General features: G+C 39.7%; 1 protein-coding gene across 1 annotated transcript in view; it reads left to right on the forward strand.

The window, feature by feature from the left end:
• Nucleotides 1-22315, forward strand: part of btaf1 (BTAF1 RNA polymerase II, B-TFIID transcription factor-associated) — a 56711-nt gene extending 34396 nt beyond the window's left edge. Inside the window, exons 24-38 of the mRNA XM_079560561.1 lie at nt 2121-2322; nt 4114-4262; nt 6051-6203; nt 6521-6642; nt 9189-9356; nt 10320-10397; nt 11830-11959; nt 12053-12194; nt 12290-12420; nt 14175-14297; nt 14431-14583; nt 18191-18402; nt 18528-18687; nt 20243-20413; nt 21981-22315. Coding sequence (XP_079416687.1) covers nt 2121-2322; nt 4114-4262; nt 6051-6203; nt 6521-6642; nt 9189-9356; nt 10320-10397; nt 11830-11959; nt 12053-12194; nt 12290-12420; nt 14175-14297; nt 14431-14583; nt 18191-18402; nt 18528-18687; nt 20243-20413; nt 21981-22130 — 2244 coding nt within the window. The 3' untranslated portion in view covers nt 22131-22315. The remainder of the gene's footprint in view (nt 1-2120; nt 2323-4113; nt 4263-6050; nt 6204-6520; nt 6643-9188; nt 9357-10319; nt 10398-11829; nt 11960-12052; nt 12195-12289; nt 12421-14174; nt 14298-14430; nt 14584-18190; nt 18403-18527; nt 18688-20242; nt 20414-21980) is intronic.
• The last annotated feature ends 1325 nt before the right edge of the window (nt 22316-23640 follow it).

A 23640-nucleotide genomic window follows, 5' to 3' on the forward strand; every position in this document is an offset into this window, starting at 1 on the left:
CTTCTTCTACTTCTCCTACTTCTTCTACTACTTCTACTACTACTTCTACCTCTTCTTCTACTTCTTCTACTTCTTCTACTTCTTCTACTTCTTCTACTACTACTTCTGCTTCTTCTTCTACCTCTTCTACTTCTTCTACTTCTTCTTCTACTTCTTCTACTTCTTCTACTTCTTCTACTTCTTCTACTACTTCTACTTCTACTGCTGCTTCTTCTTCTACTTCTTCTACTTCTTCTTCTACTTCTCCTTCTACTTCTTCTACTACTTCTACTACTACTTCTACTTCTTCTACTACTTCTACTTCTACTTCTGCTTCTTCTTCTACTTCTTCTACTTCTACTTCTTCTACGTCTTGTACTTCTACTACTTCTACTTCGACTTCTTCTACTTCGACTTCTTCTTCTACTTCTTCTTCTACTTCTTCTACTTCTACTTTTTCTTCTTCTACTTCTTCTACTTCTACTTCTTCTACTTCTACTTTTTCTTCTTCTTCTACTTCTTCTACTTCTACTTCTACTTTTTCTTCTTCTTCTACTTCTACTTCTTCTACTTCTTGTACTTTTTCTTCTACTTCTTCTACTTCTTCTACTTCTACTTCTTCTACTTCTACTTCCTCCAGTGCTTTCAACAAATCCTTTGCTACAGAATACATTATACTGTACACACACATCAGGGTTGCCGTGGGGCATTAGAAAGCAATTTAATAAATTATGCCAAAATTAATGCCTTGAATAACAATACAATACAATACAATACAATACAATTTTTCTCCAACAGGAATTTAACAAAAAATTCTGGATGAAAATAGTTTTCACTGCACAAGTTTGTCAAAAACACCCAAATTCTGGCCTAAACCTCGTTCAGCTGCAGTTCTGGCTGCAGGACTCGTTGCGTAAATGTTTCCATTGGGTCCAATCTGCTTTTCCCTCTTTCCTGTTTGATGGAATGTTAGTAAATTTGTCTTAAAGGGATATTTCAGGATTTTTGACATAGAGCCTCATTTCCTAGTTATCCAGAGTGTTGCTAATTTCTGGAGATAGAATCATTTTAACCATTTTTGCATTTAAAAGAAGCGGCGGAGTGATCTGCTAGAAAATAGTCCCTCAAAATGCGATCATTCATGTGATGCAGGTCAGTTATATTCCAAACATGATTCTATTAACACAAACATTTATATGGTTAGTCTGGTGTTAAAAGTGATTTGCCTCAGGTGCTCTGTGGAGCGGGTCACACTGTTTTTAATGCAGGCTAGCTGATACCATAGAAATGCACTAGCCTTGCACTAGCCTAGCGCCAGCCTAGCGCCACGAAACTCTTCAAATACAGATATTACAAAAAAAATATCTCCAGAAATCAGCAACACTCTGGATAACAAGGAAATGAGGCCCTTTGTCAAAAATCCTGAAATATCCCTTTGATATTTGCAAAGTTACTGTTTGTAGCATTAAAACTGATAGCATTTGGGCATTAAAAGACCATTTAACCTCTTATCTCCCACCTGAACATGTTTTCTCCAAATTCTCCAAATCTAAAAGCTTCTACAAAACAGCAATAAAAAAACGATACTGATAAAAACTCAACAAAAAATGACAAAAATCCAGCAGAAAAAAGACAAAAATCCAGCAAAAAAAATGACAAAAATCCAGCAGAAAAAAGACAATAATCCAGCAAAAACGTGACAAAAATCCAGCAGAATAAAAGACAAAAAATCCAAGAAAAAGGTGACAAAAGAGCAACAAAAAATGACAAAAATCCAGCAGAAAAAATGACTAAAATCCAGCAGAAAAAAGACAATAATCCAGCAAAAAAAATGACAAAAATCCAGCAGAAAAAAGACAATAATCCAGCAAAAAAGTGACAAAAATCCAGCAGAATAAAAGACAAAAAATCCAACAAAAAGGTGACAAAAGAGCAACAAAAAATGAAAAAAATCCAGCAGAAAGAATGACAAAAAATCCAACAAAAAAGTGACAAAAGAGCAGCAAAAAAGTAATAAAGTGACGACAATGGCAAAGAGGAGAGAATGCATTTGGTTTTGGCGGGTGTTATGAGGTTAAAAAGCCTTAAATCTGCCTGTATATGACCCTAATATCTTACCACTGCTCTGTGTCCAACTGTAGCTCCTGGAGCAGCTGGCGCAGCTGTTCCTCTGCCTGCAGCACCCGTACACAGCCGTGCGGCACATGGCGTCCCGCTGCGTGGGCGTGCTCTGTAAGATCTCCATGTTGGAGACCATGAACTGTTTCCTGGAGAGAGTCCTGCCCTGGCTCGCCGCCATCGATGACTGCACCAAACAAGAGGGCGCCATCGAGGCTTTGGCCTGTATCCTTTCTAAAGTATACTACGTTTTTACTTCTGATCATTTCAGATCCCACCAGTGTTACTTTTGACAACATATTTTAATTTAGTTTTAATCTTAGTCTTTTGACGAAAATGTAATTCGATTTTAGTCTAGTTTTAGTCAAAAAAATATCTTCAATTTTAGTCTAGTTTTAGTTAGGGGTGTAACGGTACGCTAAAATTGTATTCGGTTCGGTTCACAGTTTTGGAGGGCTTGGTTCGGTTAATTTTCGGTACAAATAAATAAGAACTAACAACATGTTTCTTTTGAAAAGCTGCCAATACACAGTAGAATTCTTGCATAAAATAAATAAAAGCGACCCATTTGGGTGATATTTTAAATAAATTGCACTTTCATAATGAAATACACATTTTGTAACATTTAAAATAAAAATTTAAACCACATCAGTTTGAGCTTTTTCATAAAGTGCTGGTATAACCTTTTGGCTGAAGTTCAGACGTGATGGGATATTGTAGCAAATACTTAATACTTAAAGCCAGCGCCTTCAACAACTGAATATGGGCGCAAATCCGTAGCGATGAATACACCTATACGATTGCTTTTGCCCGATCCGAACTACTTGACAGGGGTTGTTTGAATGCCGACGTTAGCGGTGTTTGCACAAGGCTGCTTTTCTTTAGTAGACGTGGTTTTCACACTCGGATGATGCCGTTTTAAGTGCGTTAACATGTTTGATATGTTGCTGCTGCAAACCCGATCTCCGTGGAACAATGTCGGCACAACTTTGGATTTATCCACTCGTCTGTCCCCGTCATGAGTTTTAACCGGAAAGCCAAAGTGTTCCCAAACAGGAGACTGTAGTGATGTGGAGGGTCTTCAAGCTCTGGCTTCTCTTTCGCTGTTGGCATGATGCCGTTTCTCTCAGCTACTCATGCAGCTTCAATGTACGTCACTCAATAGCGTCCGTGCGGAAACTCGCGTAGGAACTTTGTTCCGCGGCGCTTAATATGACGCTAATAATACATTTTCACTATTTAATGAAAATAATACACCGAACCGGTACGCAAGTGGACCGAACCGAACAGGCCGAACCGAAACGGTTCAATACATCCCCGTGAACCGTTACACCCCTAGTTTTAGTCGACTAAAATTGCAAGTAAATTTAGTCGACTAAATTTAAGACGAATTTAGTCGACTTTGCATTGATAATATTCATTATAATCATATTTAATCGTGTTCCTTTGCTTCATGGAGCTGCTCCACATGAACAAAGCTCAGAGCTGATCCTTTAGCAGAGAATTTACATGATATAAGGCTCTTTCAGACTGTTAATAGAAGTTTCGATGATTTTAGTCTCTCCCTTTCATTTTTATTTAGTCTTATTTTAGTCGACTAAAATATCTGGACATTTTAGTCATAGTTTTAGTCTCATGAAAAACGTTTAATTTAGTTTTAGTCCAATTTTAGTCGCCAAAAATATCACTTTGACTAAAATTAAGACTAAATATTTTAGTTGACAAAATTAACACTGGATCCCACTAAGAGTTCGAATTTATTTTGTAAAGTTGTTGTTTTTAGTTTATAGGGAAAGTCCAGAACAGACAGCGAGAGCAAACTCTACACAGAAAGGTCAAAAATGGCGAGGGATAGAACCCAGGACTCGCTGTGAGGCGCTGAGCCACTGTATTTTCCCGCTCGTTCAGCCTCATGATTTCTCCCTCAGATCCAGGTGTTGAAACTATACGTTCTGCTTCAGTGGCTGTGTTTATCTCCCTCTGTACGCCGTGTTCTCTTTAACAGCCGTGTGTCAGGTGTGATGGAGCAGCTGGACGTGGAGATCGTCCCGTACATCGTGTTGTTGGTCGTCCCGGTGCTGGGGCGCATGAGCGACCCCACGGACAGCATCAGGTTCATGGCCACGCAGTGTTTCGCCACGCTCATCAGACTGCTGCCTTTGGAGGTACAAGCACAACAACAGGGAAAGCCTTTATATGAGCTGGGAGTTGGGGAGAGAGGCCGATTTTCTTTATTATAAAAGGACCAAGGGCCGAACCTGACAATTTTAGCCAAAAGTAAAGCACCATTTTCTACAATCGCCAGTGCTGTGGATAATTTATGACCTAATTTGGTGTTTCCTGTTTGGAAAGTTTTAAGTAATTGACAGTTTCTCACATTTTTACAGTACTTAACCCCCTGCCTTAAACAAGCACATCTTCTCCAGTTCAGCTTTACCTAAATCTAAAAGCTTCTCAACTGGAGCTTACAGCCTATAGGTGTAACGCCTCATTTAACCTCTAAACTCCCACCTGAACGGATCGCATTTTCTCCAGTTTGGCTTTACCCTAATCAAAAAGCTTCTTGGGGAAAAAAGCACCAAAACAGCCACTAAAAATGAGAAGAAAACAAGGATGTAAACGCAACAAACGTGACAAAAATGTGACCAAAATGAGACAAAAATGTGACAAAAATTCAACAAAAATTCAACAAAAATGTGACAAAAAACTCAACCAAGAAGTGACAAAAATGTCACACAAATTCAACAAAAATGTCACACAAATTCAACAAAAATGTCAGAAAAATTCAACCAAAAAGTGACAAAAATGTCACAAAAATGTCAGTGACACAACGCAGCAACAACACGAGGAAAATGATCAGTTTTATGGGTCTTAGCTTTCAAATGAGGTGTTGCACAGGCCTATATAATAGCCAAAGAGGACAGAATGCATTTAGTTGCATATGGGAAATGGATGTATAAGACCGCTCGAAGATAGAGAAGATCTGCCTAAATATATGCAAATCAATATGTTCACCAAGGAACTAGACACAGCCTATGAACATGGCATGACACTGGAATCTCTATAGAAAAACATTCAAAACAAGCTCATCATCTAATCCCTTGGGTGTAAGGGTCTGTAATGTTTCAATCCAGTAGGCTTCTCTTTTCTTCAAAAGTTTGTCATGGTCTCCTCCTCTGTAAGGAGGAGGGACTCGTTCAATGCCACAAAAACGTAGAGCACTTACATCATGATGAGCATTGTTGAAATGGGCAGCGACTGGATATTCTGTCATTTCTGCGTATTGAGCTTTTATGTTCGCTTATTCTTTGTTTTAATTTTCTTATGGTTTTTCCCACATATGTTAAGGTTTTATAAGTGTTACATTGTACACAACTCCCACATATGTAATTCCCATTAGGGATAAGTGTCAATAATGTCTGGGTAGATGTGACTTTGGGACTGACATCGGCACGTACCAAATAGTCTTTTTTTCTTTCTTTTTTTTCCTCCTATTGACAAAAAGGGGGGGTTCCTTGAAGGAAGTGGAGAGATCAGGGTCAGGTGTTTTAAAAAGTGTCCTTTATGGCATTTGTGGCATTGAAATATAGTGTTTGAGCATTAAAAAATGGCATTGCATCTTCTTTTTCCCCTATGAACCCTGTATCCAGCTGTTTCAGATCATCAACAAATGCCTACAAAAGCACAATACCCGCTCCTCATTGATAAGGAAGCCTTTTTACTCCACAAGTTAACAAAAAAATATGATCCAAAACACATTCATCTACTGCTTTGGCTGAAAACATACTTCAGTTTGTTCCTCAAAAGTTGCTTGCTGTGTCTAGTTTGCTTATGAAGTCCCCTCATTCCTCCTTCCACAATGAAATTACAGTTCTAAGCTTTTATAAATGTGAATTGCTGCTTCCTATTCAAATGCTGAAACACAGAAATGTAAGTTTGTTTCTGCTCATCAGGCTGGTATCCCCGACCCTCCCGCCATGTCGGCCGAGCTCATCCAGCAGAAGGCCAGGGAGAGGCACTTCCTGGAGCAGCTTCTGGACGGCAGGAAGCTGGAAAACTACAAGATCCCCGTCCCCATCAAGGCCGAGCTGCGGAAGTACCAGCAGGTGAGTCTGTCTCCTCTGGAGCTGCTTCACAGTCGTGCCCAGAGCTGCAGCTGCCCTCTCAAATATTTGTTTTCTTAGCACTTTGTGTGGGGCCTCCAGGCAGACGCTTTGGGAAATGGCAAAAGTTGTTATGAATTTGTAAATGCCAGAGATGTTTGACATTTTGAGGAGTTCCTTCAGGTGCTTCAGTGCAAGTTTTCTTCCACTTCCTTTAGAAAAATGCTGCCAATTGATTGTAGCTCTAGTTTCACTGCACAACATCTAAGTTTTATGTCTGACAATGAGCTTTTTGTGTGTTTTTTTTCCTATCTTGTCAGGATGGCGTGAACTGGCTGTCCTTCCTGAACAAATACAAGCTCCACGGGATCCTTTGTGACGACATGGGCCTGGGCAAAACGCTGCAGTCCATCTGTATCCTGGCGGGAGATCACTACCTCAGGTATTACTTTCCTGTAAATGTGGCACTTGGACTGTTTCAGGAGTGATTCTGTGAAAAAAGTTAGTGAAATGTTCTTGAAATAAGTCCATTTGGGCTTAACCCCTTAACTCCCACCTGAACCGAGCACATTTTCTCCAGTTTGGCTTTACCCCAGTCCAAAAGCTTCTGGAAAAAAGCTGTGAAAATAGCAACAAAAGTGAGATGAAAACAATGATGAAGATGTGACAAAAAAGTGAGAAAACTTTGACGAAAAAATGACCAAAAAAATGACATCCATTTAGATGAGTTTTGTAGATCTTAGCTTTCAAATGAGGCGTTACACTGGCCTACAGGATTTGGGTAAAGCTGAACTGGAGAAAATGCTCTTGGTTCAGGCGGGAGTTAAGAGGTTAATTTGGGTGACTAGTCTGTAAGTTTGCAGTAAACTGTCAAATTCCTCCCTCCTTGGACCAGAAAGCTAAAAATGAAAAACATGTACAGTAGGTTCCCCTCTGAGGCCAGGACTCCCCCGAGATTCTTAACCTCAATGGGACTTTTCCTGGTTAAATAAAGGTTGAGTAAAAATTTAAAAAAGCAACTCCTAGTTTGGAAAATAAACAGAGAAGGAACAAAAGTAGACAATCCTCCCCCTCCTTCCTGATTGGACCCGACAGGCCGGTTCACAGGAAAGCTCGTCTCATTGGTCAAAGTGATTTTGATAAAATCATATTGATGAAATCAGCAAAGGGCGGGGCTTTATATTTACTATTTATAAACTTAGAAAACAATGTAGTTTCTCAGTCATCCTTTGGCCCTGTTTCGTGCACAGGGCCATCGGGAAGCTGAACTCCCTGCCCTCCCTCCCCTCTCCCCCTTCCCCCCGCTCCATAATCAAGGATGAGAGAAACGTAAATCTTGAATTTTGAATCTTAATTAAGCTCAAAGAAAGGATTGAATCAACACAACTGGACTTGCTTTCAAAAAAGAGCCGACAGTTTCGCTGTCCATCCAGAGAGACGGTTTCCTCAGAGCTGTGGTCCGTGGTGACCACACCCACCAGATATAGAGGTGGTGGGCGTGGATGGTGAATACCCAGTGACGGCAGATGATGTCACTGGCGTCTGGGGCCCCAGACATGGCCCGGGTCCAGGCCGTTCCTGCACATGGAGGAGACGGGCCACTCCTTTGAGGACAGAGACACACGGCTGTTGGACAAGGAGCAGCGGTGGTTTGAGAGAGGGTCAAGGAAGCCATATAAGAGAGGGCCATGCGCCCGGCCATCAACAGACCAGGGGGACTTAGGTTCCAGCTGTCCAACACCTGGGACAGAGCCATCCAGAGGAGGCCCCAGACATGGCCCGGGTCTACGAATACCCAGTGACATCATCTGCCGTCACCGGGTGTTCACCATCCACGCCCACCACGTCTATATCTGATGGGTGTGGTCACCACGGACCACAGCTCTGGACAACGAAACTGTCGGCTCTTTTTTGAAAGTACGTCCAGTTGTGTTGATTCACCCTTTTTTTGAGTTTAATATTACTTATGTTGCCTCAAATTTCAGACCCAAGCTTTCAATTATACACAATCTAATCCATGTATTTTAACTTCCAGACTATCACTTTAAGAACAAAAGATCTCATCCCTCTCAAAATTAGATAAAAATTGCAGAGACTAGATTAGCTCAGCGTTGGCATTAGTCGTCTGCCCTGTTCACGTCTCAACTCTGTCTCACTAAGAACTCCGGTGGAGACCAGTTTCTAATTAAATTGAGTAAAAATCCTGGATGTGCAGAGGGTCTATGAGTGCTGGAAACAGATTAAGGCAACAGCTGAGAGATTTTACTCAAAACTACCTACTAACAACTTTCAAGGTTTCATTCGGGTAGTACAGTTTTAATTAACCCCTTAACTCCCACCTGAACCAAGCACATTTTCTCCAGTTTGGCTTTACCCCAGTCCAAAAGCTTCTGGAAAAAAGCTGTGAAAATAGCGGCAAAACTGAGACGAAAACAATGATGGAAATGTGACAAAAAAATGACAAAAATTTATTTAAAAAAAACGGACCAAAAAATAACAAAAAATTGACAAAAAATGACAAAAATGTGATTAAAAATGGATGAAAAAATGTGACAAAAAATGACAAAAATGTGACAAAAATGTGATAAAAATGTGACCAAAAAAATGACAAAAATTTGATAAAAAATTGACGAAAAAATTACAGAAATGTGACAAAAAATGACAAGAAAATGGCAAAAAAATGACAAATGTGACAAAAATTTAACAAAAAAATGTGACAAAAATGTGATAAAAAAGTTACAAAAATGAGTTGAATACCCAACAAAAAAATTATGGAAAAAAATCTGACGTGAGGAAAAAGATCCTCTCGGTTCAGGCGGGAGTTAAGGGGTTAAAGTATTTAGTAGTATAACATTTTTAGGTGGTAGTTTTCTCAGATAATGTATTATTTTTGTCTTAAAGTGTGAAGTGCGTTTCCCGAGTGAGTAGCATTACATGTGCTTATTACGATTACATTTCTGCTTTTTAAATTACTGTTTTCGTCTCCAGGGCGCAGGAATTCTCCAAAACCAAAGCGGCGGACTGCAGCCCTATGCCCTCCATCGTGGTGTGCCCCCCCACTCTGACGGGACACTGGGTCGATGAGGTCGGAAAGTTCTGCTCCAGAGACTTCCTCAACCCCCTGCACTACACCGGGCCCCCGTCGGAGCGCATGCGGTGAGACGGATTTACCTCCCAATTTACCTTCAGGTCGACATAATCCATCATGAGCTATTTTTATCCAACATTAACTAGTTTTCCATCATTCGTCATATGCATTTTTTTTAACCCCTTAACTCCCACCTGAACCGAGCACATTTTCTCCAGTTTGGCTTTACCCCAATCCAAAAGCTTCTGGAAAAAAGCTGTGAAAATAGCAACAAAATTGAGACGAAAACAATGATGGAAATGTGACAAAAAGGTGACAAAAAATTTATGAAAATGTGGCAAAAATGTCATAAGAAATTGACACAAAATTGACGAAAAAACGACAAAAATGTGACAAAAAATGTGACCAAAAAATGACAAAAAAATACAAAAATGTGACAAATGTGATCAAATTTGACAAAAAAAGACAAAAATTGGATAAAAAAAAAAGACAAAAAATGTGATAAAAAATTGACAAAAAATGCGACAAAAAAATGACAATGTGATACAAAATTGACCAAAATAATGACCAAAAAAATGACTAATCTGATTAAAATTTGACAAAAAAAATGACAAAAATTGGATAAAAAATGGACGAAAAAATGACAAAAATATGATAAAATTTGACAAAAATTGGATAAAAAAAAAAGACAAAAAATGATAAAAATTTCACAAAAAATGTGACAAAAAAATGACAAATGTGATACAAAAATGACCAAAAAAATGACAAATGTGATTAAAAAATGACAAAAAAGTTAGAAAATGAGTTGAATACCCAACAAAAAAATGATGGAAAAAAAAAATCTGATGACGTGAGGAAAAAGATCCTCTCGGTTCAGGCGGGAGTTAAGAGTTTAAGTTCCAGACCGCCCTCTAAATATTCCGTTTAAGCAAAAAAATCCTTGGTAATAGAAGGAGAATTCTTGGTTAAATGCTACCTCTGGGTCAGCCAGTGTAATATTGTGAAGTTCATCGTGCTTTTTGATTTTTCAGGTTGCAGCATTTGGTGAAGAAACACAACCTCGTAGTCGCCTCCTATGACGTTGTTCGGAATGACATCGACTTCTTCAAGTGAGTGCAGTTTTTCACCTGCCGTGTCTCACCTTCATCTAGTTTAAGTCGATGTTATTTATTCTTTCATTCGTTCATAATTTTTCATTTAGTGGCCAATGTTAGGGCTGTCATGATAATTACTATATCGACTTCAACACACAACAGATAAACAATAAATTTTTGGGCTCAATGTTTATCCCATAATTATAACTGAAGCAAATTAGCCTAGCACGAAGGTTTACTGTCATTTGTTTGCTTTAGAGTTGACCGTATCTTTAGATAATCGATATATTGTGCAAAACCATCGATACATTGCAATTTTTTTTTTTTTTAACAAACTGCATATCATTCGTTATTTACATTTGTTTGCATGTGCTTTGTACCCTTGTTTTTAAATTAATAAGAACTGAAAGGCGAGGCAGGTTGTTCATTTTATACTCACTACTGCCACTTCAGGTCTTATGCGTAACTGCAGCTTCTATATTAACCTCTTAACTCCCACCTCTACGCATCTCATTTTCTCCAGTTTGGCTTTACCCTAATCAAAAAGCTTCTTGGGACGAAAGCTCCAAAATAGCCACAAAAAATGAGAAGAAAACGCGTCACAAAAATCCAGCAAAAAATGGCAAAAATCCAGCAAACAAATTGCAAACATCCAGCAAAAAATTACAAAAATCCAGCAAAAAAAAGACAAAAATCCAGTACAAAATGGCAAAAAAATCCAGCAAAAAAACAAAACAAAAATCCAGCAAAAAAAATGACAAAAATCCAGCAAAAAATGACAAAAAAATGGCAAAAAAGTGACAAAAGAGTAGCAAAAAATGTGACAAAAAAGTGACAATAATCCAACAAAAAAGTGACCAAAATCCAGCAAAAAATGTGACAAAAATGCATCAAAAAAGTAACAAAAACACATAAGGGAAATAAAAAGAGGAGAGAATGCATTTGGTTTTGGCGGGTGGCAAGAGGTTAAAATAAATATATTTGTGTGACAGTGTCTGGTCTAAGTACTGCCCTCTGCTGTTCTGACTGTACTATTTTTGGCTCCATCGAAATTGACTGAAAGCAGTGGAGCACTGCAGCCTCATTAATATGCATGACATCATCAAAATTATATCATAATATAAAGTATTGGGATCATATCGTCTTGCTAAATATCGCGATATATCGCAAAATCAATTTATTGTCCCACCCCTAGTCTATAGTATTGTTTAATGCGATATTTTCGGGCTTCAATATATCGAACTTCAAACTTGCCATCGTGACAGGCCGAGTTAATGTTGATCTTTAGCGAGTTTTCTCCCTTGTCAGAGTAAATAAAAAACGCCCAAACTCGCTCTTTGTGATGCTTATTTTATGACATTCGATAACGAGATATTGATATTGTTTAAATGGATTAGCTTTATGCATACTATTACAGTTTCACTTCATTCGTTGATTTTCTTTGCAGGAATATAAAGTTTAATTACTGTATCCTTGACGAGGGCCACGTCATTAAAAACGGGAAAACAAAACTCTCCAAAGCGATCAAGCAATTAGCGGCAAACTTTAGGCTCATTTTATCCGGAACCCCGATCCAGGTGAGGAGTCCATTCATATTCCCATTCATTTATCGCTCGTTTGTTGCACCAAAAGCCGCTGTATCGAGTTTCTCCTCCCCGTTTCTTCTGCAGAATAACGTCCTGGAGTTGTGGTCGCTGTTTGATTTCTTGATGCCCGGGTTCTTGGGCACAGAGCGGCAGTTTGCAGCTCGTTACGGGAAACCGATCCTCGCCAGTCGGGACGCCAAAAGTTCATCTCGTGACCAGGAAGCGGGTACGACAACTCGATATCATTTTGTCAGAAGTGGAAGCTTTGATAAACAGAAAAGATCAAATGGTTTTTCGCTCTTCGTCTCGTTTTTGCTGCAGGAGTGTTGGCGATGGAGGCTCTACATCGACAGGTTTTGCCGTTCCTTCTGAGGAGGATGAAGGAGGACGTGCTTCAGGACCTGCCTCCCAAAATCATCCAGGATTATTACTGCAACCTCAGCCCGCTGCAGGTACGGACACTACCACAAGACGATCAAAGACAAAAACGTTAAATTTTGTTTCTGAACTAGAGAAAAAAAGCGCTTGTTAAAGTTCGACGTTATCAGTGTTGGGCAAGTTACTTTAACCCCTTAACTCCCACCTGAACCGAGCACATTTTCTCCAGTTTGGCTTTACCCCAAACCAAAAGCTTCTGGAAAAAAGCTGTACATTTTTTTTTATCACATTTTTGTTGCTATTTTCACAGCTTTTTTCCAGAAGCTTTTGGACTGGGGTAAAGCCAAACTGGAGAAAATGTGCTCGGTTTGGAAATGTGACAAAAAATGACAAAAATGTGCTTAAAAAAATCATGAAAAAGTGGCAAAAATGTCACAAAAATGTCACAAGAAATTGACGAAAAATTACAAAAATGTGACATAAAAACGACAAAAATTTGATTAAAAAAAAAATTGACGAAAAAAAAAGGCAAAAATGTGACAAATGACAAAAAATGACAAAATGTGACAAAAAATGTCAAAAAATGTGAGAAAAAATTGACGAAAAAATTACAAATGTGACAAAAATCGACAAATCACAAAAAATGGATCAAAATTAGACAAAAAAATTACAAAAAAATTACAAAAAAATTACAAAAATGTGACAAAAAATTACCAAAAAATGAATGAAAAGTTACAAAAATGAGTTGAATACCCAACAAAAAAATGATGGAAAAAAATCTGACGTGAGGAAAAAGATCCTCTCAGTTCAGGCGGGAGATGTGAAAAAAAAAAAGATAAAAATGTGACCAAAAAAAATGACAAAAATGTGACAAAAAATGACAAAAATGTGATTAAAAAAAATTGTCGAAAAAGTGGCAAAAATGTCACAAAAATGTCACAAGAAATTGACGAAAAATTACAAAAATGTGACATAAAAACGACCAAAAATTTGATAAAAAAAATGACGAAAAAAAAGGCAAAAATGTGACAAATGACAAAAAAATGACAAATGTGACAGAAAAAGACAAAAAAATTACAAAAATGTGACAAAAAAAATTAAAAAATGTGACAAAAAATTTCAATAATTTGCTAAAAAAATTAGACAAAAAAATTACAAAAAAATGACGAAAAAATTACAAAAATGTGACAAAAAATGACCAAAAAATGAATGAAAAGTTACAAAAATGAGTTGAATACCCAACAAAAAAATGATGGAAAAAAATCTGACGTGAGGAAAAGATCCTCTCAGTGCAGGCGGGAGTTAAGAGGTTCAAACTGTAATAAACAAAAAAAATATTTTACACATTTGGTTTAGGCGGGTGGTTAAATGATAAGTCAGTGTAGTTATCATGACAGGCTGAGTTCTACCCCTGGTGGTACTTGGAGTGAAAAGTGTGAAAACTAATGTTAAAAGCTTTTACAAACTATTCCCAAATCAGTTTAGAGTTGGTGAACAAAACAGTAGGAAGTATGGAAGCATGTGCACGTTTCTTTTTAAATCAGAGGGATTAAGGCAATTATATGTGTCTGAATGGATTTCTATAATTTCAATTTAAAGTATGAACTTATTTTGCCTCTTGTGAAGTTGCCAGAATGTCACTCACTGCCTCTGGACTAGACGGACGATACAAAAAACTAAATTCTCATGAAATGCCACTTCACCGTGAGCCTTTTTCCGTTGCAGTTGATTGGAAGTTGATTCTCGCCCTGCAGTAATGAAGCAGCGAGGCGGATAATGAGTCCGTGGTAGTTACTTTGTTAAAGCGTGTTCTCGTCGGCTCCCGCAGGTTCAGCTTTACGAGGACTTCGCCAAATCCAGAGCCAAAGCCAGTGTGGACGACAGCATCTCGGTGTCCGCCGCAGAGGAGGAGGAGAAGCCCAAACTCAAAGCCACGGGTCACGTCTTCCAGGTAAACAACTGTTAAATGGATGAATATGTTGGGAGCAAGTTCTTCTGGGAGTGAAAAGAGCTTTGTCATTCTACACAATCATGTTTTTCGAAGCGTCCTACACACCTTTGTCTATTCTCTGTGCTCGTTCCAGGCTCTGCAGTACCTGAGGAAGCTGTGCAACCATCCCAGTCTGGTCCTGACGCCTCAACATCCCGAGCACAAGCGCGTCACGGAGCAGCTGGCCTCGCAGAACTCCAACCTGCGGGACATTCAGCACGCGCCCAAACTGTCTGCGCTCAAACAGGTCGGCCTACAGCGCAGCCAGCGGGTTCCTCTTCACATTCTATAGCACAATTTCACACAGCTTCCCGGAGACCTAAGTTCTAACCCTCTTTCTGATGCAAAAAAAAATGGCTGTCACTTTTTGTTCTAGGGATATTTGCTACTAACGTGGGGGCGATATGGCCCTAAACATGTATCACAATATTTGTTGGTATGTGTCACGATATGACGATATTATATAGTTAAATTAACTGATTTTTAATTTATTATTGTGTAACCAGGAAAGTCCCAATGATATATATTAATATAAAATATATAAGAAAATAATAATACTTTCAAGGGAGTCCTGGCCAAGAGTCGAGGAGTTACAATTTTAATGTCAATTACAAATCTCAACACGACACCTTTGGTGTCGTGCACCTAAAGGTGCCCAGCCCGCATGGGCTTATAAGACACAAAAATGCAGGCAGACATCAGAAAAGCATGAAACAAAGAGTGTCCTCTTCCGTGTAAGCACTTAACAAAAACTTAGACAAATGAAATGGCTTATACTTGAACAAGAACTTGAGCCTTTCCTCATCGGACATTTCAAACAAACGTACAGCAACATCAGACAGTTTACAAAATAATTGCCTTCTTGGTTCATGATACAAAGGACAAAACAAAATACGATTCATTTTCAATATCATTTAACTGACACAAACAACATGTCCGCTCCTCCTCTGGGACCGAGTGAAATCGTCCCATCTCCAGTGCCAGGGGCAGAGTCCTGGATCTCAGCTGAGCACAGACTGACCTCTGACCTCTAGATCGGTTCAGGGTCACATAGGGCTCACGACCAAAATTATCTTGAATCAAAATATAAGTTCTCAACTTTGGCTTCCACAAGACATCCTTTAACCATTTAAGTTTATACTTTTCAAAGGAGACTTTTTTAATTTCTCCAACATTACATCTTAACTTGTTTCTAAAAATAAACTGGAGATCAGCATCAACAACAATGTTCTCCATCTGCACACTCCAAATGTATCTACAGACAGGTACCATTTAAAGATGTGTTTGGACAGTCTTGTGTCAGACATGTTGATAAACCTGTTCCATAACCGTGTCACAAACATGCCTCACTTCACATGGTTCTCAGCCCATGTCCCCGTCCAGAGCGAGCTTAGGAGTGTTTATGTGAACAGCTAGAAAGTACCTTGGAGCTCTGCATTGAACCTTTTCACTGTGGGTTTGTTTACAGTAACCCCAGACCCAGCACCATAATCCAACACAAGATCTGTACAGCTCAGTGTAGGTCTTATAACCGAGATCACGACACGCCTTCACTTTATTTATAACAGCGCCGAGAGCTCGACCTGCAGATTCAGACAGTGATTTGATCCTTTGTCAAATGTGAGATGTTCATCTACATTAAATCCAAGATATTTGTACTTTTTAGTAAAAGAAAGAACTGTTGTGCCAAAACAGAATGTAGCGTCCGATTATGCATGAGTATGTCTTCTAAAGTGCATAACTTGAGTTTTATCACAATTTATCATCAGTCTCATTTTGTTGCGCCAAGCATGAACAATATTCAACATTTTCTGAAGATCTGATTCCTTTTCGGCTAATAGTACAATGTTGTCTGCATACAACAGAATACAAAATTTCAAGTCTCCCACATTAATGCCCACATCTGCCTCTTTAACTTCGTTTACTAAATCATTAATGTATATGGCAAATAATGGTGGAGACAGAACATCACCCTGTTTTATGCCATAAGGTGTCGGGAACCAGTCAGTTAAGTGGACATTTACTTGAACACAAGTAAATGGCCTTTATTATGAAAAACGGTTTCAATTTAGAAAGGTCGTTTCAAGTGCTCTCGATCTGGATTGAAAAGCGTTCTATGGAATAAATTCAGTTATTTTCCAGTCTTTTTGCAACATGTTCCATGTAGAAGGAGCAGAGTGAACAAAAGCCCTCTTCCCAGTTCTGTACGGGTAATGGAACAGCGATCAACAAATGATTTACTAAAGCTCTTAGTTCTGAGCAATCTGTAATCGGGCTAAACCTGCTGCTCTCGTCGTAGTGATATTCTTCAGTCTGACTCTTTCATAAGTGGCTCGAACATTGACTGATTTTATTTCATAGGGAAAACTGGGAAGCGTTTCGCTGCTATTAGCGGAACACTGCAGATTTCTGTAGTTTCGTTTTTAGCACAGACTTTTTGGTTGTTTTCTTGTGTAAAAGGCGAGTCTAGACGGAGCGTTTGTGTTTGATCAGTCATAAAACAGACCCGAGAGAAAACAAGACGCTCGCGCTGTTTGGAGGAGTTATTTTGAGGCGTGGGTTTTAAGGTCAGCTCACACTACACGACTTTTATGCCCGATTTTGCTCTAATTCTCAGTCGTGCAGAGTCTAATCGAGTCGCGTCTAGTCGAAGGTGGTCACACGGAGTCGGGTCGTGTAGTGGGGGGGGGGGGGTCGTGTAGTGTGGGGGGGTCGTGTAGTGTGGGGGGGTCGTGTAGTGTGGGGGGGTCGTGTAGTGTGGGCGGCAGAAAGACGCGACTAGACTCCAGTCGTAGGAAATCAAACATGTTTGATTTTTAAGCCCGATTTTGGACGCACGGGAGAAAGCCTCCTTTTTTCACTTCTGTTAAACCAGCAACTCATTTCATGGCCACAGCCCCACACACGAAACAGCACGACTTTATATCACCAAAAGTTCACGACAAACACCTTTTCCAGCTACATTTCAACCACGAACAGAGTTTAGCGGCTCTTACTGAGTTTGGAGACGAACTGTTCAGCTTCACCTCGCCGCTAACGGCGGGTAGCCTCTCTTTGCTTTCTCCGCTCGCCTCACCCCGCTTTCTCCTCCATCACTGAGGCCCGTCTCCTTTTCTTATTAAATCCACTGAAATACGTCCCGCTTCTTCATGTCGCCAACTTTTATCTCCATTTGACAGAACTATAGCCAAGTTGAAGGCTTTGTAGTAGCAGTAGCCTCGCACTGCGGTGTTGTGACATTGTTGACACCGTTGACCGATCGGGACCCGTACACGTTTTCCCACGCTCACAAACACAGACCTATCTTTGCGGATTTGTGGTCAGTTTTCGAAGCCGTAGAGAGCACAGACTGTGTTATAAAACATCAGCTGTTTGTCAGAATCAACGATTCTCAGTCGTTAAGTTTGAACCCCCAGACGTTCTAGAATCGCACTGAATCCACTCGTGTAGTGTGGACCCCCCATTCTATATAAAATCGTTTACGACTAGAAAAGTCGTGTAGTGTGTTTTCTGACCTTTACCTGAGAGCAGCTGGATGAGCTTCCAGAATGCGATGGGGACTTTATGAAGACCCTGGATGAACATTTGTTGCTTGCCCTGTTCCCAAAAATAGTCATAGGAGGTTTGAAAAGTGGTTAAAGTTGTGTCAACGTTGACAACGCTTGGACCGGCTCCTTTGCGCAGCGTTCCCTTGGCCTGCGCCCCAGTTGTTTACATCTTGCACGTGTGTTTCTACCAGTATGACACAAATTCCTATCATGTGGAAGATTTCGACCCGTATAACGGTAGAGAAAAGATATTGCCCAACCCTAATCTAAACGTACTGCATCACTCTTTTGTTCCGCTTTCTCCAGCTGCTTTTGGACTGTGGTCTGGGTGGAGGGGGCTCCTCTGAGGGCGGTACAGAGTCTGTGGTGGCCCAGCACAGAGTCCTGATCTTCTGTCAGCTGAAGAGCATGCTGGACATCGTGGAGCAGGACCTTCTGAAGCCCAAACTGCCCTCAGTCACGTACCTGCGGCTGGACGGCAGCGTCCCGGCCGGGCTGCGCCACTCCATCGTCTCCAGGTGTGTCCACAGATTCATGTTTAGATTTATTTAAGATCAAAGATGCAGAGAATTGGCGTTGGATCTTCATTTCTTGGGAAAACTTAAATTATACCCTGCCTTCACTGATGTCTCTGCTTTCCCAGGTTCAACAACGACCCCTCCATAGACGTGCTGCTCCTCACCACACACGTCGGAGGCCTGGGGCTGAATCTGACCGGAGCCGACACGGTGGTGTTTGTGGAGCACGACTGGAACCCCATGAGAGACCTCCAGGCCATGGACCGAGCGCACAGGATCGGACAGGTACTCAGCGTGTCCGACATGGCGTAGCCTAAGCTTTACCAAGTGTAGGCCAGTGCCGGGCTCTGACAGTACGCAAGGCCTCGGGTTTGACTTCCAGGCCATGTGGAGTTTACAGGTGTCTTTCCTCTGGGAGCTGAACGGGACAGGCCACTTCACAACCGTTCGTTCAGGGTTTGGCGTCCTGCACAAGTGCCTTTAAAAGAAACTGCTCTAGATCACTATGGAATTGACTGAGGCGCAGTGGTTATTGCAGAGTGAGAGCTGCTTCCTGCTCTTCCCCATGTTTCTTGTGTTTATTTCACCTCTCTGCTCTTCTGTACTACATTTTAACTAGAGATCGGCCGATGTGGGTTTTTCTAAGGCTGATGCCGATATGCATGACCAATATTTTGGGCCAAAATCTGTAATCCTGAGCATTAGAGATGCGCGGGTCGGGTACCTCAAAATTACGGCAAACCTCGGATGCGGGTGGGTCGGGTTACAAAGAGCACATTTTTGGTTTTGTCCTTATATTGTTGGCTTACTACATACAGTGCATTCTTATCCATAAATGCCACAAAAGTCGACTGTGTTTAGATGAATGTTTAGTTTTATGGGGTAAACGTATCATTATTATGTTATGTTTAGATGTACCTGGACGATCGCTTCTGTATGACTTTGATCACCGCTACAAAAGCGTCACAATAGCCGTGCCCGAGCTCATAATGACACGCACATGTGATGAAAGTAATGCATCAACAAGAAGCAAGGTGAAACTAATATAAAAGACACAGCATCTTACTGACCTGAGGAGGTGCCAAAGCTGCTCCACTTTAGTCCAAACTTCGTTTACTTGACAGAAAGACTCGTCCATGACGTGGTGGAAGTAAAGCCTCATGATAGTTTCTGCTCCTCGTTTCCTGATAAGTCCCTTAGTGATTTCAAAGGTTCCTCAGCGGTGCAGTAAGTAACAAAACAAAGCAAGTGCTAATTCTCCTGTAAACCATATCCAGCTGCAGCGTGACTCATGCAGCAGTTTTTTAATGTGCTACTGTGTGTTATTGTGCATGATGCTTCTACTGTAAAATGTGTTTTTTTTTTTTTTCATCATTTTTTTGTTGGGTATTCAACTCATTTTTGTAACATTTTTGTCATTTTTTATCACATTTTTGTCATTTTTTTGTCATTTTTTGTCAATTTCTTATCGCATTTTTGTAACATTTTTTCGTCATTTTCTTAATTAAATTTTTGTCATTTTTTGTGTGACATTTTTGCCACTTTTTCATCAATTTTCCGTCACTTTTTTTGTCAATGTTTTCTCACTTTTTTTGTCACATTTCCATGATTATTTTCGTCTCAGTTTTGTTGTTTTTTCACACCTTTTTTCCTGGGGTAAAGCCAAACTGGAGAAAATGTGCTCGGTTCAGGTGGGAGTTAAGGGGTTAAACTTTAAAAAGAACCAGAAAAAATCACACAGAAGACACTGAACTCAACAAAAACTGGAGATGGCCTCTGGGATTTTGAGATTGTGAAGCGTTTGTCCTTCCTCGCCGCTGACCTCTCTCTCCGCCCTCAGAAACGCGTGGTGAACGTGTACCGGCTCATCACTCGCGGGACGCTGGAGGAGAAGATCATGGGTCTGCAGAAGTTCAAGATGAGCATCGCCAACACAGTGATCAGCCAGGACAACGCCAGCCTGCACAGCATGGGCACCGACCAACTGCTCAACCTCTTCACCCTGGACAAGGTGAGACTGAACCGGAATCCACAGGCCCCACGGACGGGCATGGGGGAAAAACAATACAGACATTCATCCAAAAGACAAAAAAACTATAGTCTAAAACAAATTCAGTCGCCTTGTTTCTGTCTATCAACACCCTCCATTAACAGGGTCTCTGCGGGGTCTTAAGAAGTCTTAAAAAGTCTAAAATTGAAGGCCTTAAAAAGTCTAAAATTGGGCCTATTTGGTCTTTAAATTCATGGTAAACTGGTCTTAAAAATGAACGTTCAACGACCCAATTTGCGCACAATTTAGTTTAAAAAGTAGACAAATAAATGCACAGAAGCACCGATGGAACCGTTTAGGAATCCAGAACATGACCGAGGTGTCGCTGATGGATCCGTAATGCTGCTGTCGAGGGAAAGATACGTCCAATATGAAACAACGTGGAGATAATCCTTCACTGTAAATATCCAACTCAAGGTCATGAACGGCATCATTCACAATAAAGTTTGTCCAAATGTTGGGAAACACAAAGCGAACGCTCCTCTGCTCAGGGACAGAAGGAAAGTCCTGTTACTTTAGAAACACGTTTCTCACTTTGTTCATCAAAACATCTGACAGACAAGTTTAGAAACAGAAAACCTAGACTAGATTCTGACTAGGGCTGAAACGACTAATCGAATAATCAACGACTAATCAATTATTGAAATAGTCGACAACTATTTTAGTAATCGATTAATCGTTTTCTGGTTCACACAGACTCAAATAGAGCAAAAATTACATGAAAATGTAGTATTTTTGATGAAAACCTACTTTGTTTTCATAGTAAGTGTATGTAGTACACTTTGTACATTGTCCATCTGTCTGTGTCTCATCCGATCAGGAGCAGAATCAGCGCCAAGAGCCTCCAACAAACATTTACTTTACGTTTACTCAACACGTCCTCAAGCGGATCCACTTTAGCTTTATGTGATAAAAAAAATAGAAAAAATAAAATGTTCCTACACCATTCATAGCCAAGCGACTAATCGATTAATCGTAGAAATAGTCGATAGATTAATCGATTACAAAATAATCATTAGTTCCAGCCCTAATTCTGGCCTAATAATAATATCATTAAAATAATCATGATCATTAATGAGTTGTAAAGTTGACAGTGTTTTGTTTTGTTCTAGGCAAACGAGTGGAAAAGCTGCTTTTATTTTTAGAAACAGTGAATGTTTAACCAGCTCAAGTATTACAAAGCATTTTAAATACACAAACTAAATATCTGTTGTCGATAATTGTGAGTAATTATTCAATCTCAATATTCTTATTATGGGATAAGGTTGTTAAAACTTGAATGGTTGTTAAATGTGAAAAATGAAGTTCTTACATTTGAACATCCCACTGTGAAATCAGAAACAACAGTTTGACACTTGGATTTTTGTGACAGTGATTTTCTTCACAGTCCATTTATATATCGCGCGTTCAAAAACAGGTCTTATTTTTCCAGATTTTGTGGTCTTAAAAAGGTCTTAAAAAGTCTTACATTTGACTTGTCCAACTCTGCAGACACCCAGATTAAACTCTTTCTTTCGTTTAATTGCAGGACGAGAAATGTGAGCGGGGCGACCCCTGCTCCTCGGCGTCGGCGAAGTCGTCCATGAAGTCGGTGTTGGACGGTTTGGGCGAACTCTGGGACCAGCAACAGTACGACACGGAATACAACCTGGACAGCTTCATGCACTCCCTGAAGTGACCCGCCACAGGCACCCGTTATTTCACTCACTAGGAACCCATAACGACAGGAAGTGACTGCCCAGAACGTCAGGAAATAAGCCACTAATGTAATGACAGGCCAATAATGTCCTTAAAATATTTGAACTGTAAGATCATAAAGATTACGGCACTTGGGCGTGTGGTCCTTTTGGGCGATTCGAGCAGTTTTAACCTCTTAACTCCCACCTGAACGGATTCCATTTTCTCCAGTTTGGCTTTACCCGAATCAAAAAGCTTCTTGGGGAAAAAAGCACCAAATCAGCCACAAAAAATGAGAAGAAAACAAGGATGTAAACGCAACAAAAAAGTGACAAAAATTCAACAAAAATGTGACAAAAATTCAACAAAAATGTGACAAAAATTCAACAAAAATGTGACAAAAATTCATCAAAAAATCAACAAAAATGTGACAAAAATTCAATAAAAATGTGACCAAAAATTCAACAAAAATGTGACAAAAATTCAGCAAAAATGTGACAAAAATTCAACAAAAATGTGACAAAAATAAAAAAAAAACAAAAAAAAAACATAAAGGTGAGTCAACAAAGCTACAACGCGAGGAAAAATATCAGTTTTGTGGGTCTTAGCTTTCAAATGAGGTGCTACACAGGCCTATATAATAGCCAAAGAGGCTATTATATACAATAGTGTCACAAGAAATTGACAAAAAAAAAAAAGACAAAAATGTGACAAAATATGACAAAGAAAATACAAAAATGTGGTAAAAATTTGACAAAAAAATTACAAAAAATTGATAAAAATTGGCAAAAATGTGACAAAAAATGACAAAAATGTGATTAAAATTTGACCAAAAAAAGACAAAAAAAAAAAAAATGACAAAAAAAATGACAGTTACAAAAATGAGTTCAATCCCCAACAAAAAAATTATGGAAAAAAATCTGATAACGTGAGGAAAAAGATCCTCCCTGTTCAGGCGGGAATTAAGAGGTTAAATTTCACACCCAGGCGCTCAATTACACACAATCCATTAAATGTGTGAAATATATTAAACTTCCAGACTTATCACTTTAAAAACACCCAAACTCCTTTCATTTGTAGCATTAAAAACCGCATCTAAAACCCTGAAAATTGAAAGCAATGTTCACAATTCATCATTATTCACCCCGGCTTTGACTTTTTATTACATTACTGGCTTGTTCCTCGTATAATCCGCAAACATCATCACGTTCCTGGCAGTTTTCACATTAACACGATGGACCAAGCCGGACCTGGTTTAAAAACTACATAGTATCAACCCTTCTGCTGCTAAAACCGTTTTTACTCCTTTCCTATATTTAGTAACACACGTGCGCTGGAGCAATAAGGAAACTGGACGAGATGTTACGTAACTGGACTGCTATAATATAATGTTTGTCGTCTTTATTCTCACCAGGACAGTGTTAGGCCCCTTCCTGAATTACCTTTGTCTTAAAAGTCTTAAAAAGTAGGACGCGCTCCAAAAGGGAATTTACCGCCTTCGTAGGACAAAC

This window comes from Gobius niger (genome assembly GCF_951799975.1).
Source record: "Gobius niger genome assembly, chromosome: 7".
NCBI lineage: Eukaryota > Metazoa > Chordata > Actinopteri > Gobiiformes > Gobiidae > Gobius > Gobius niger.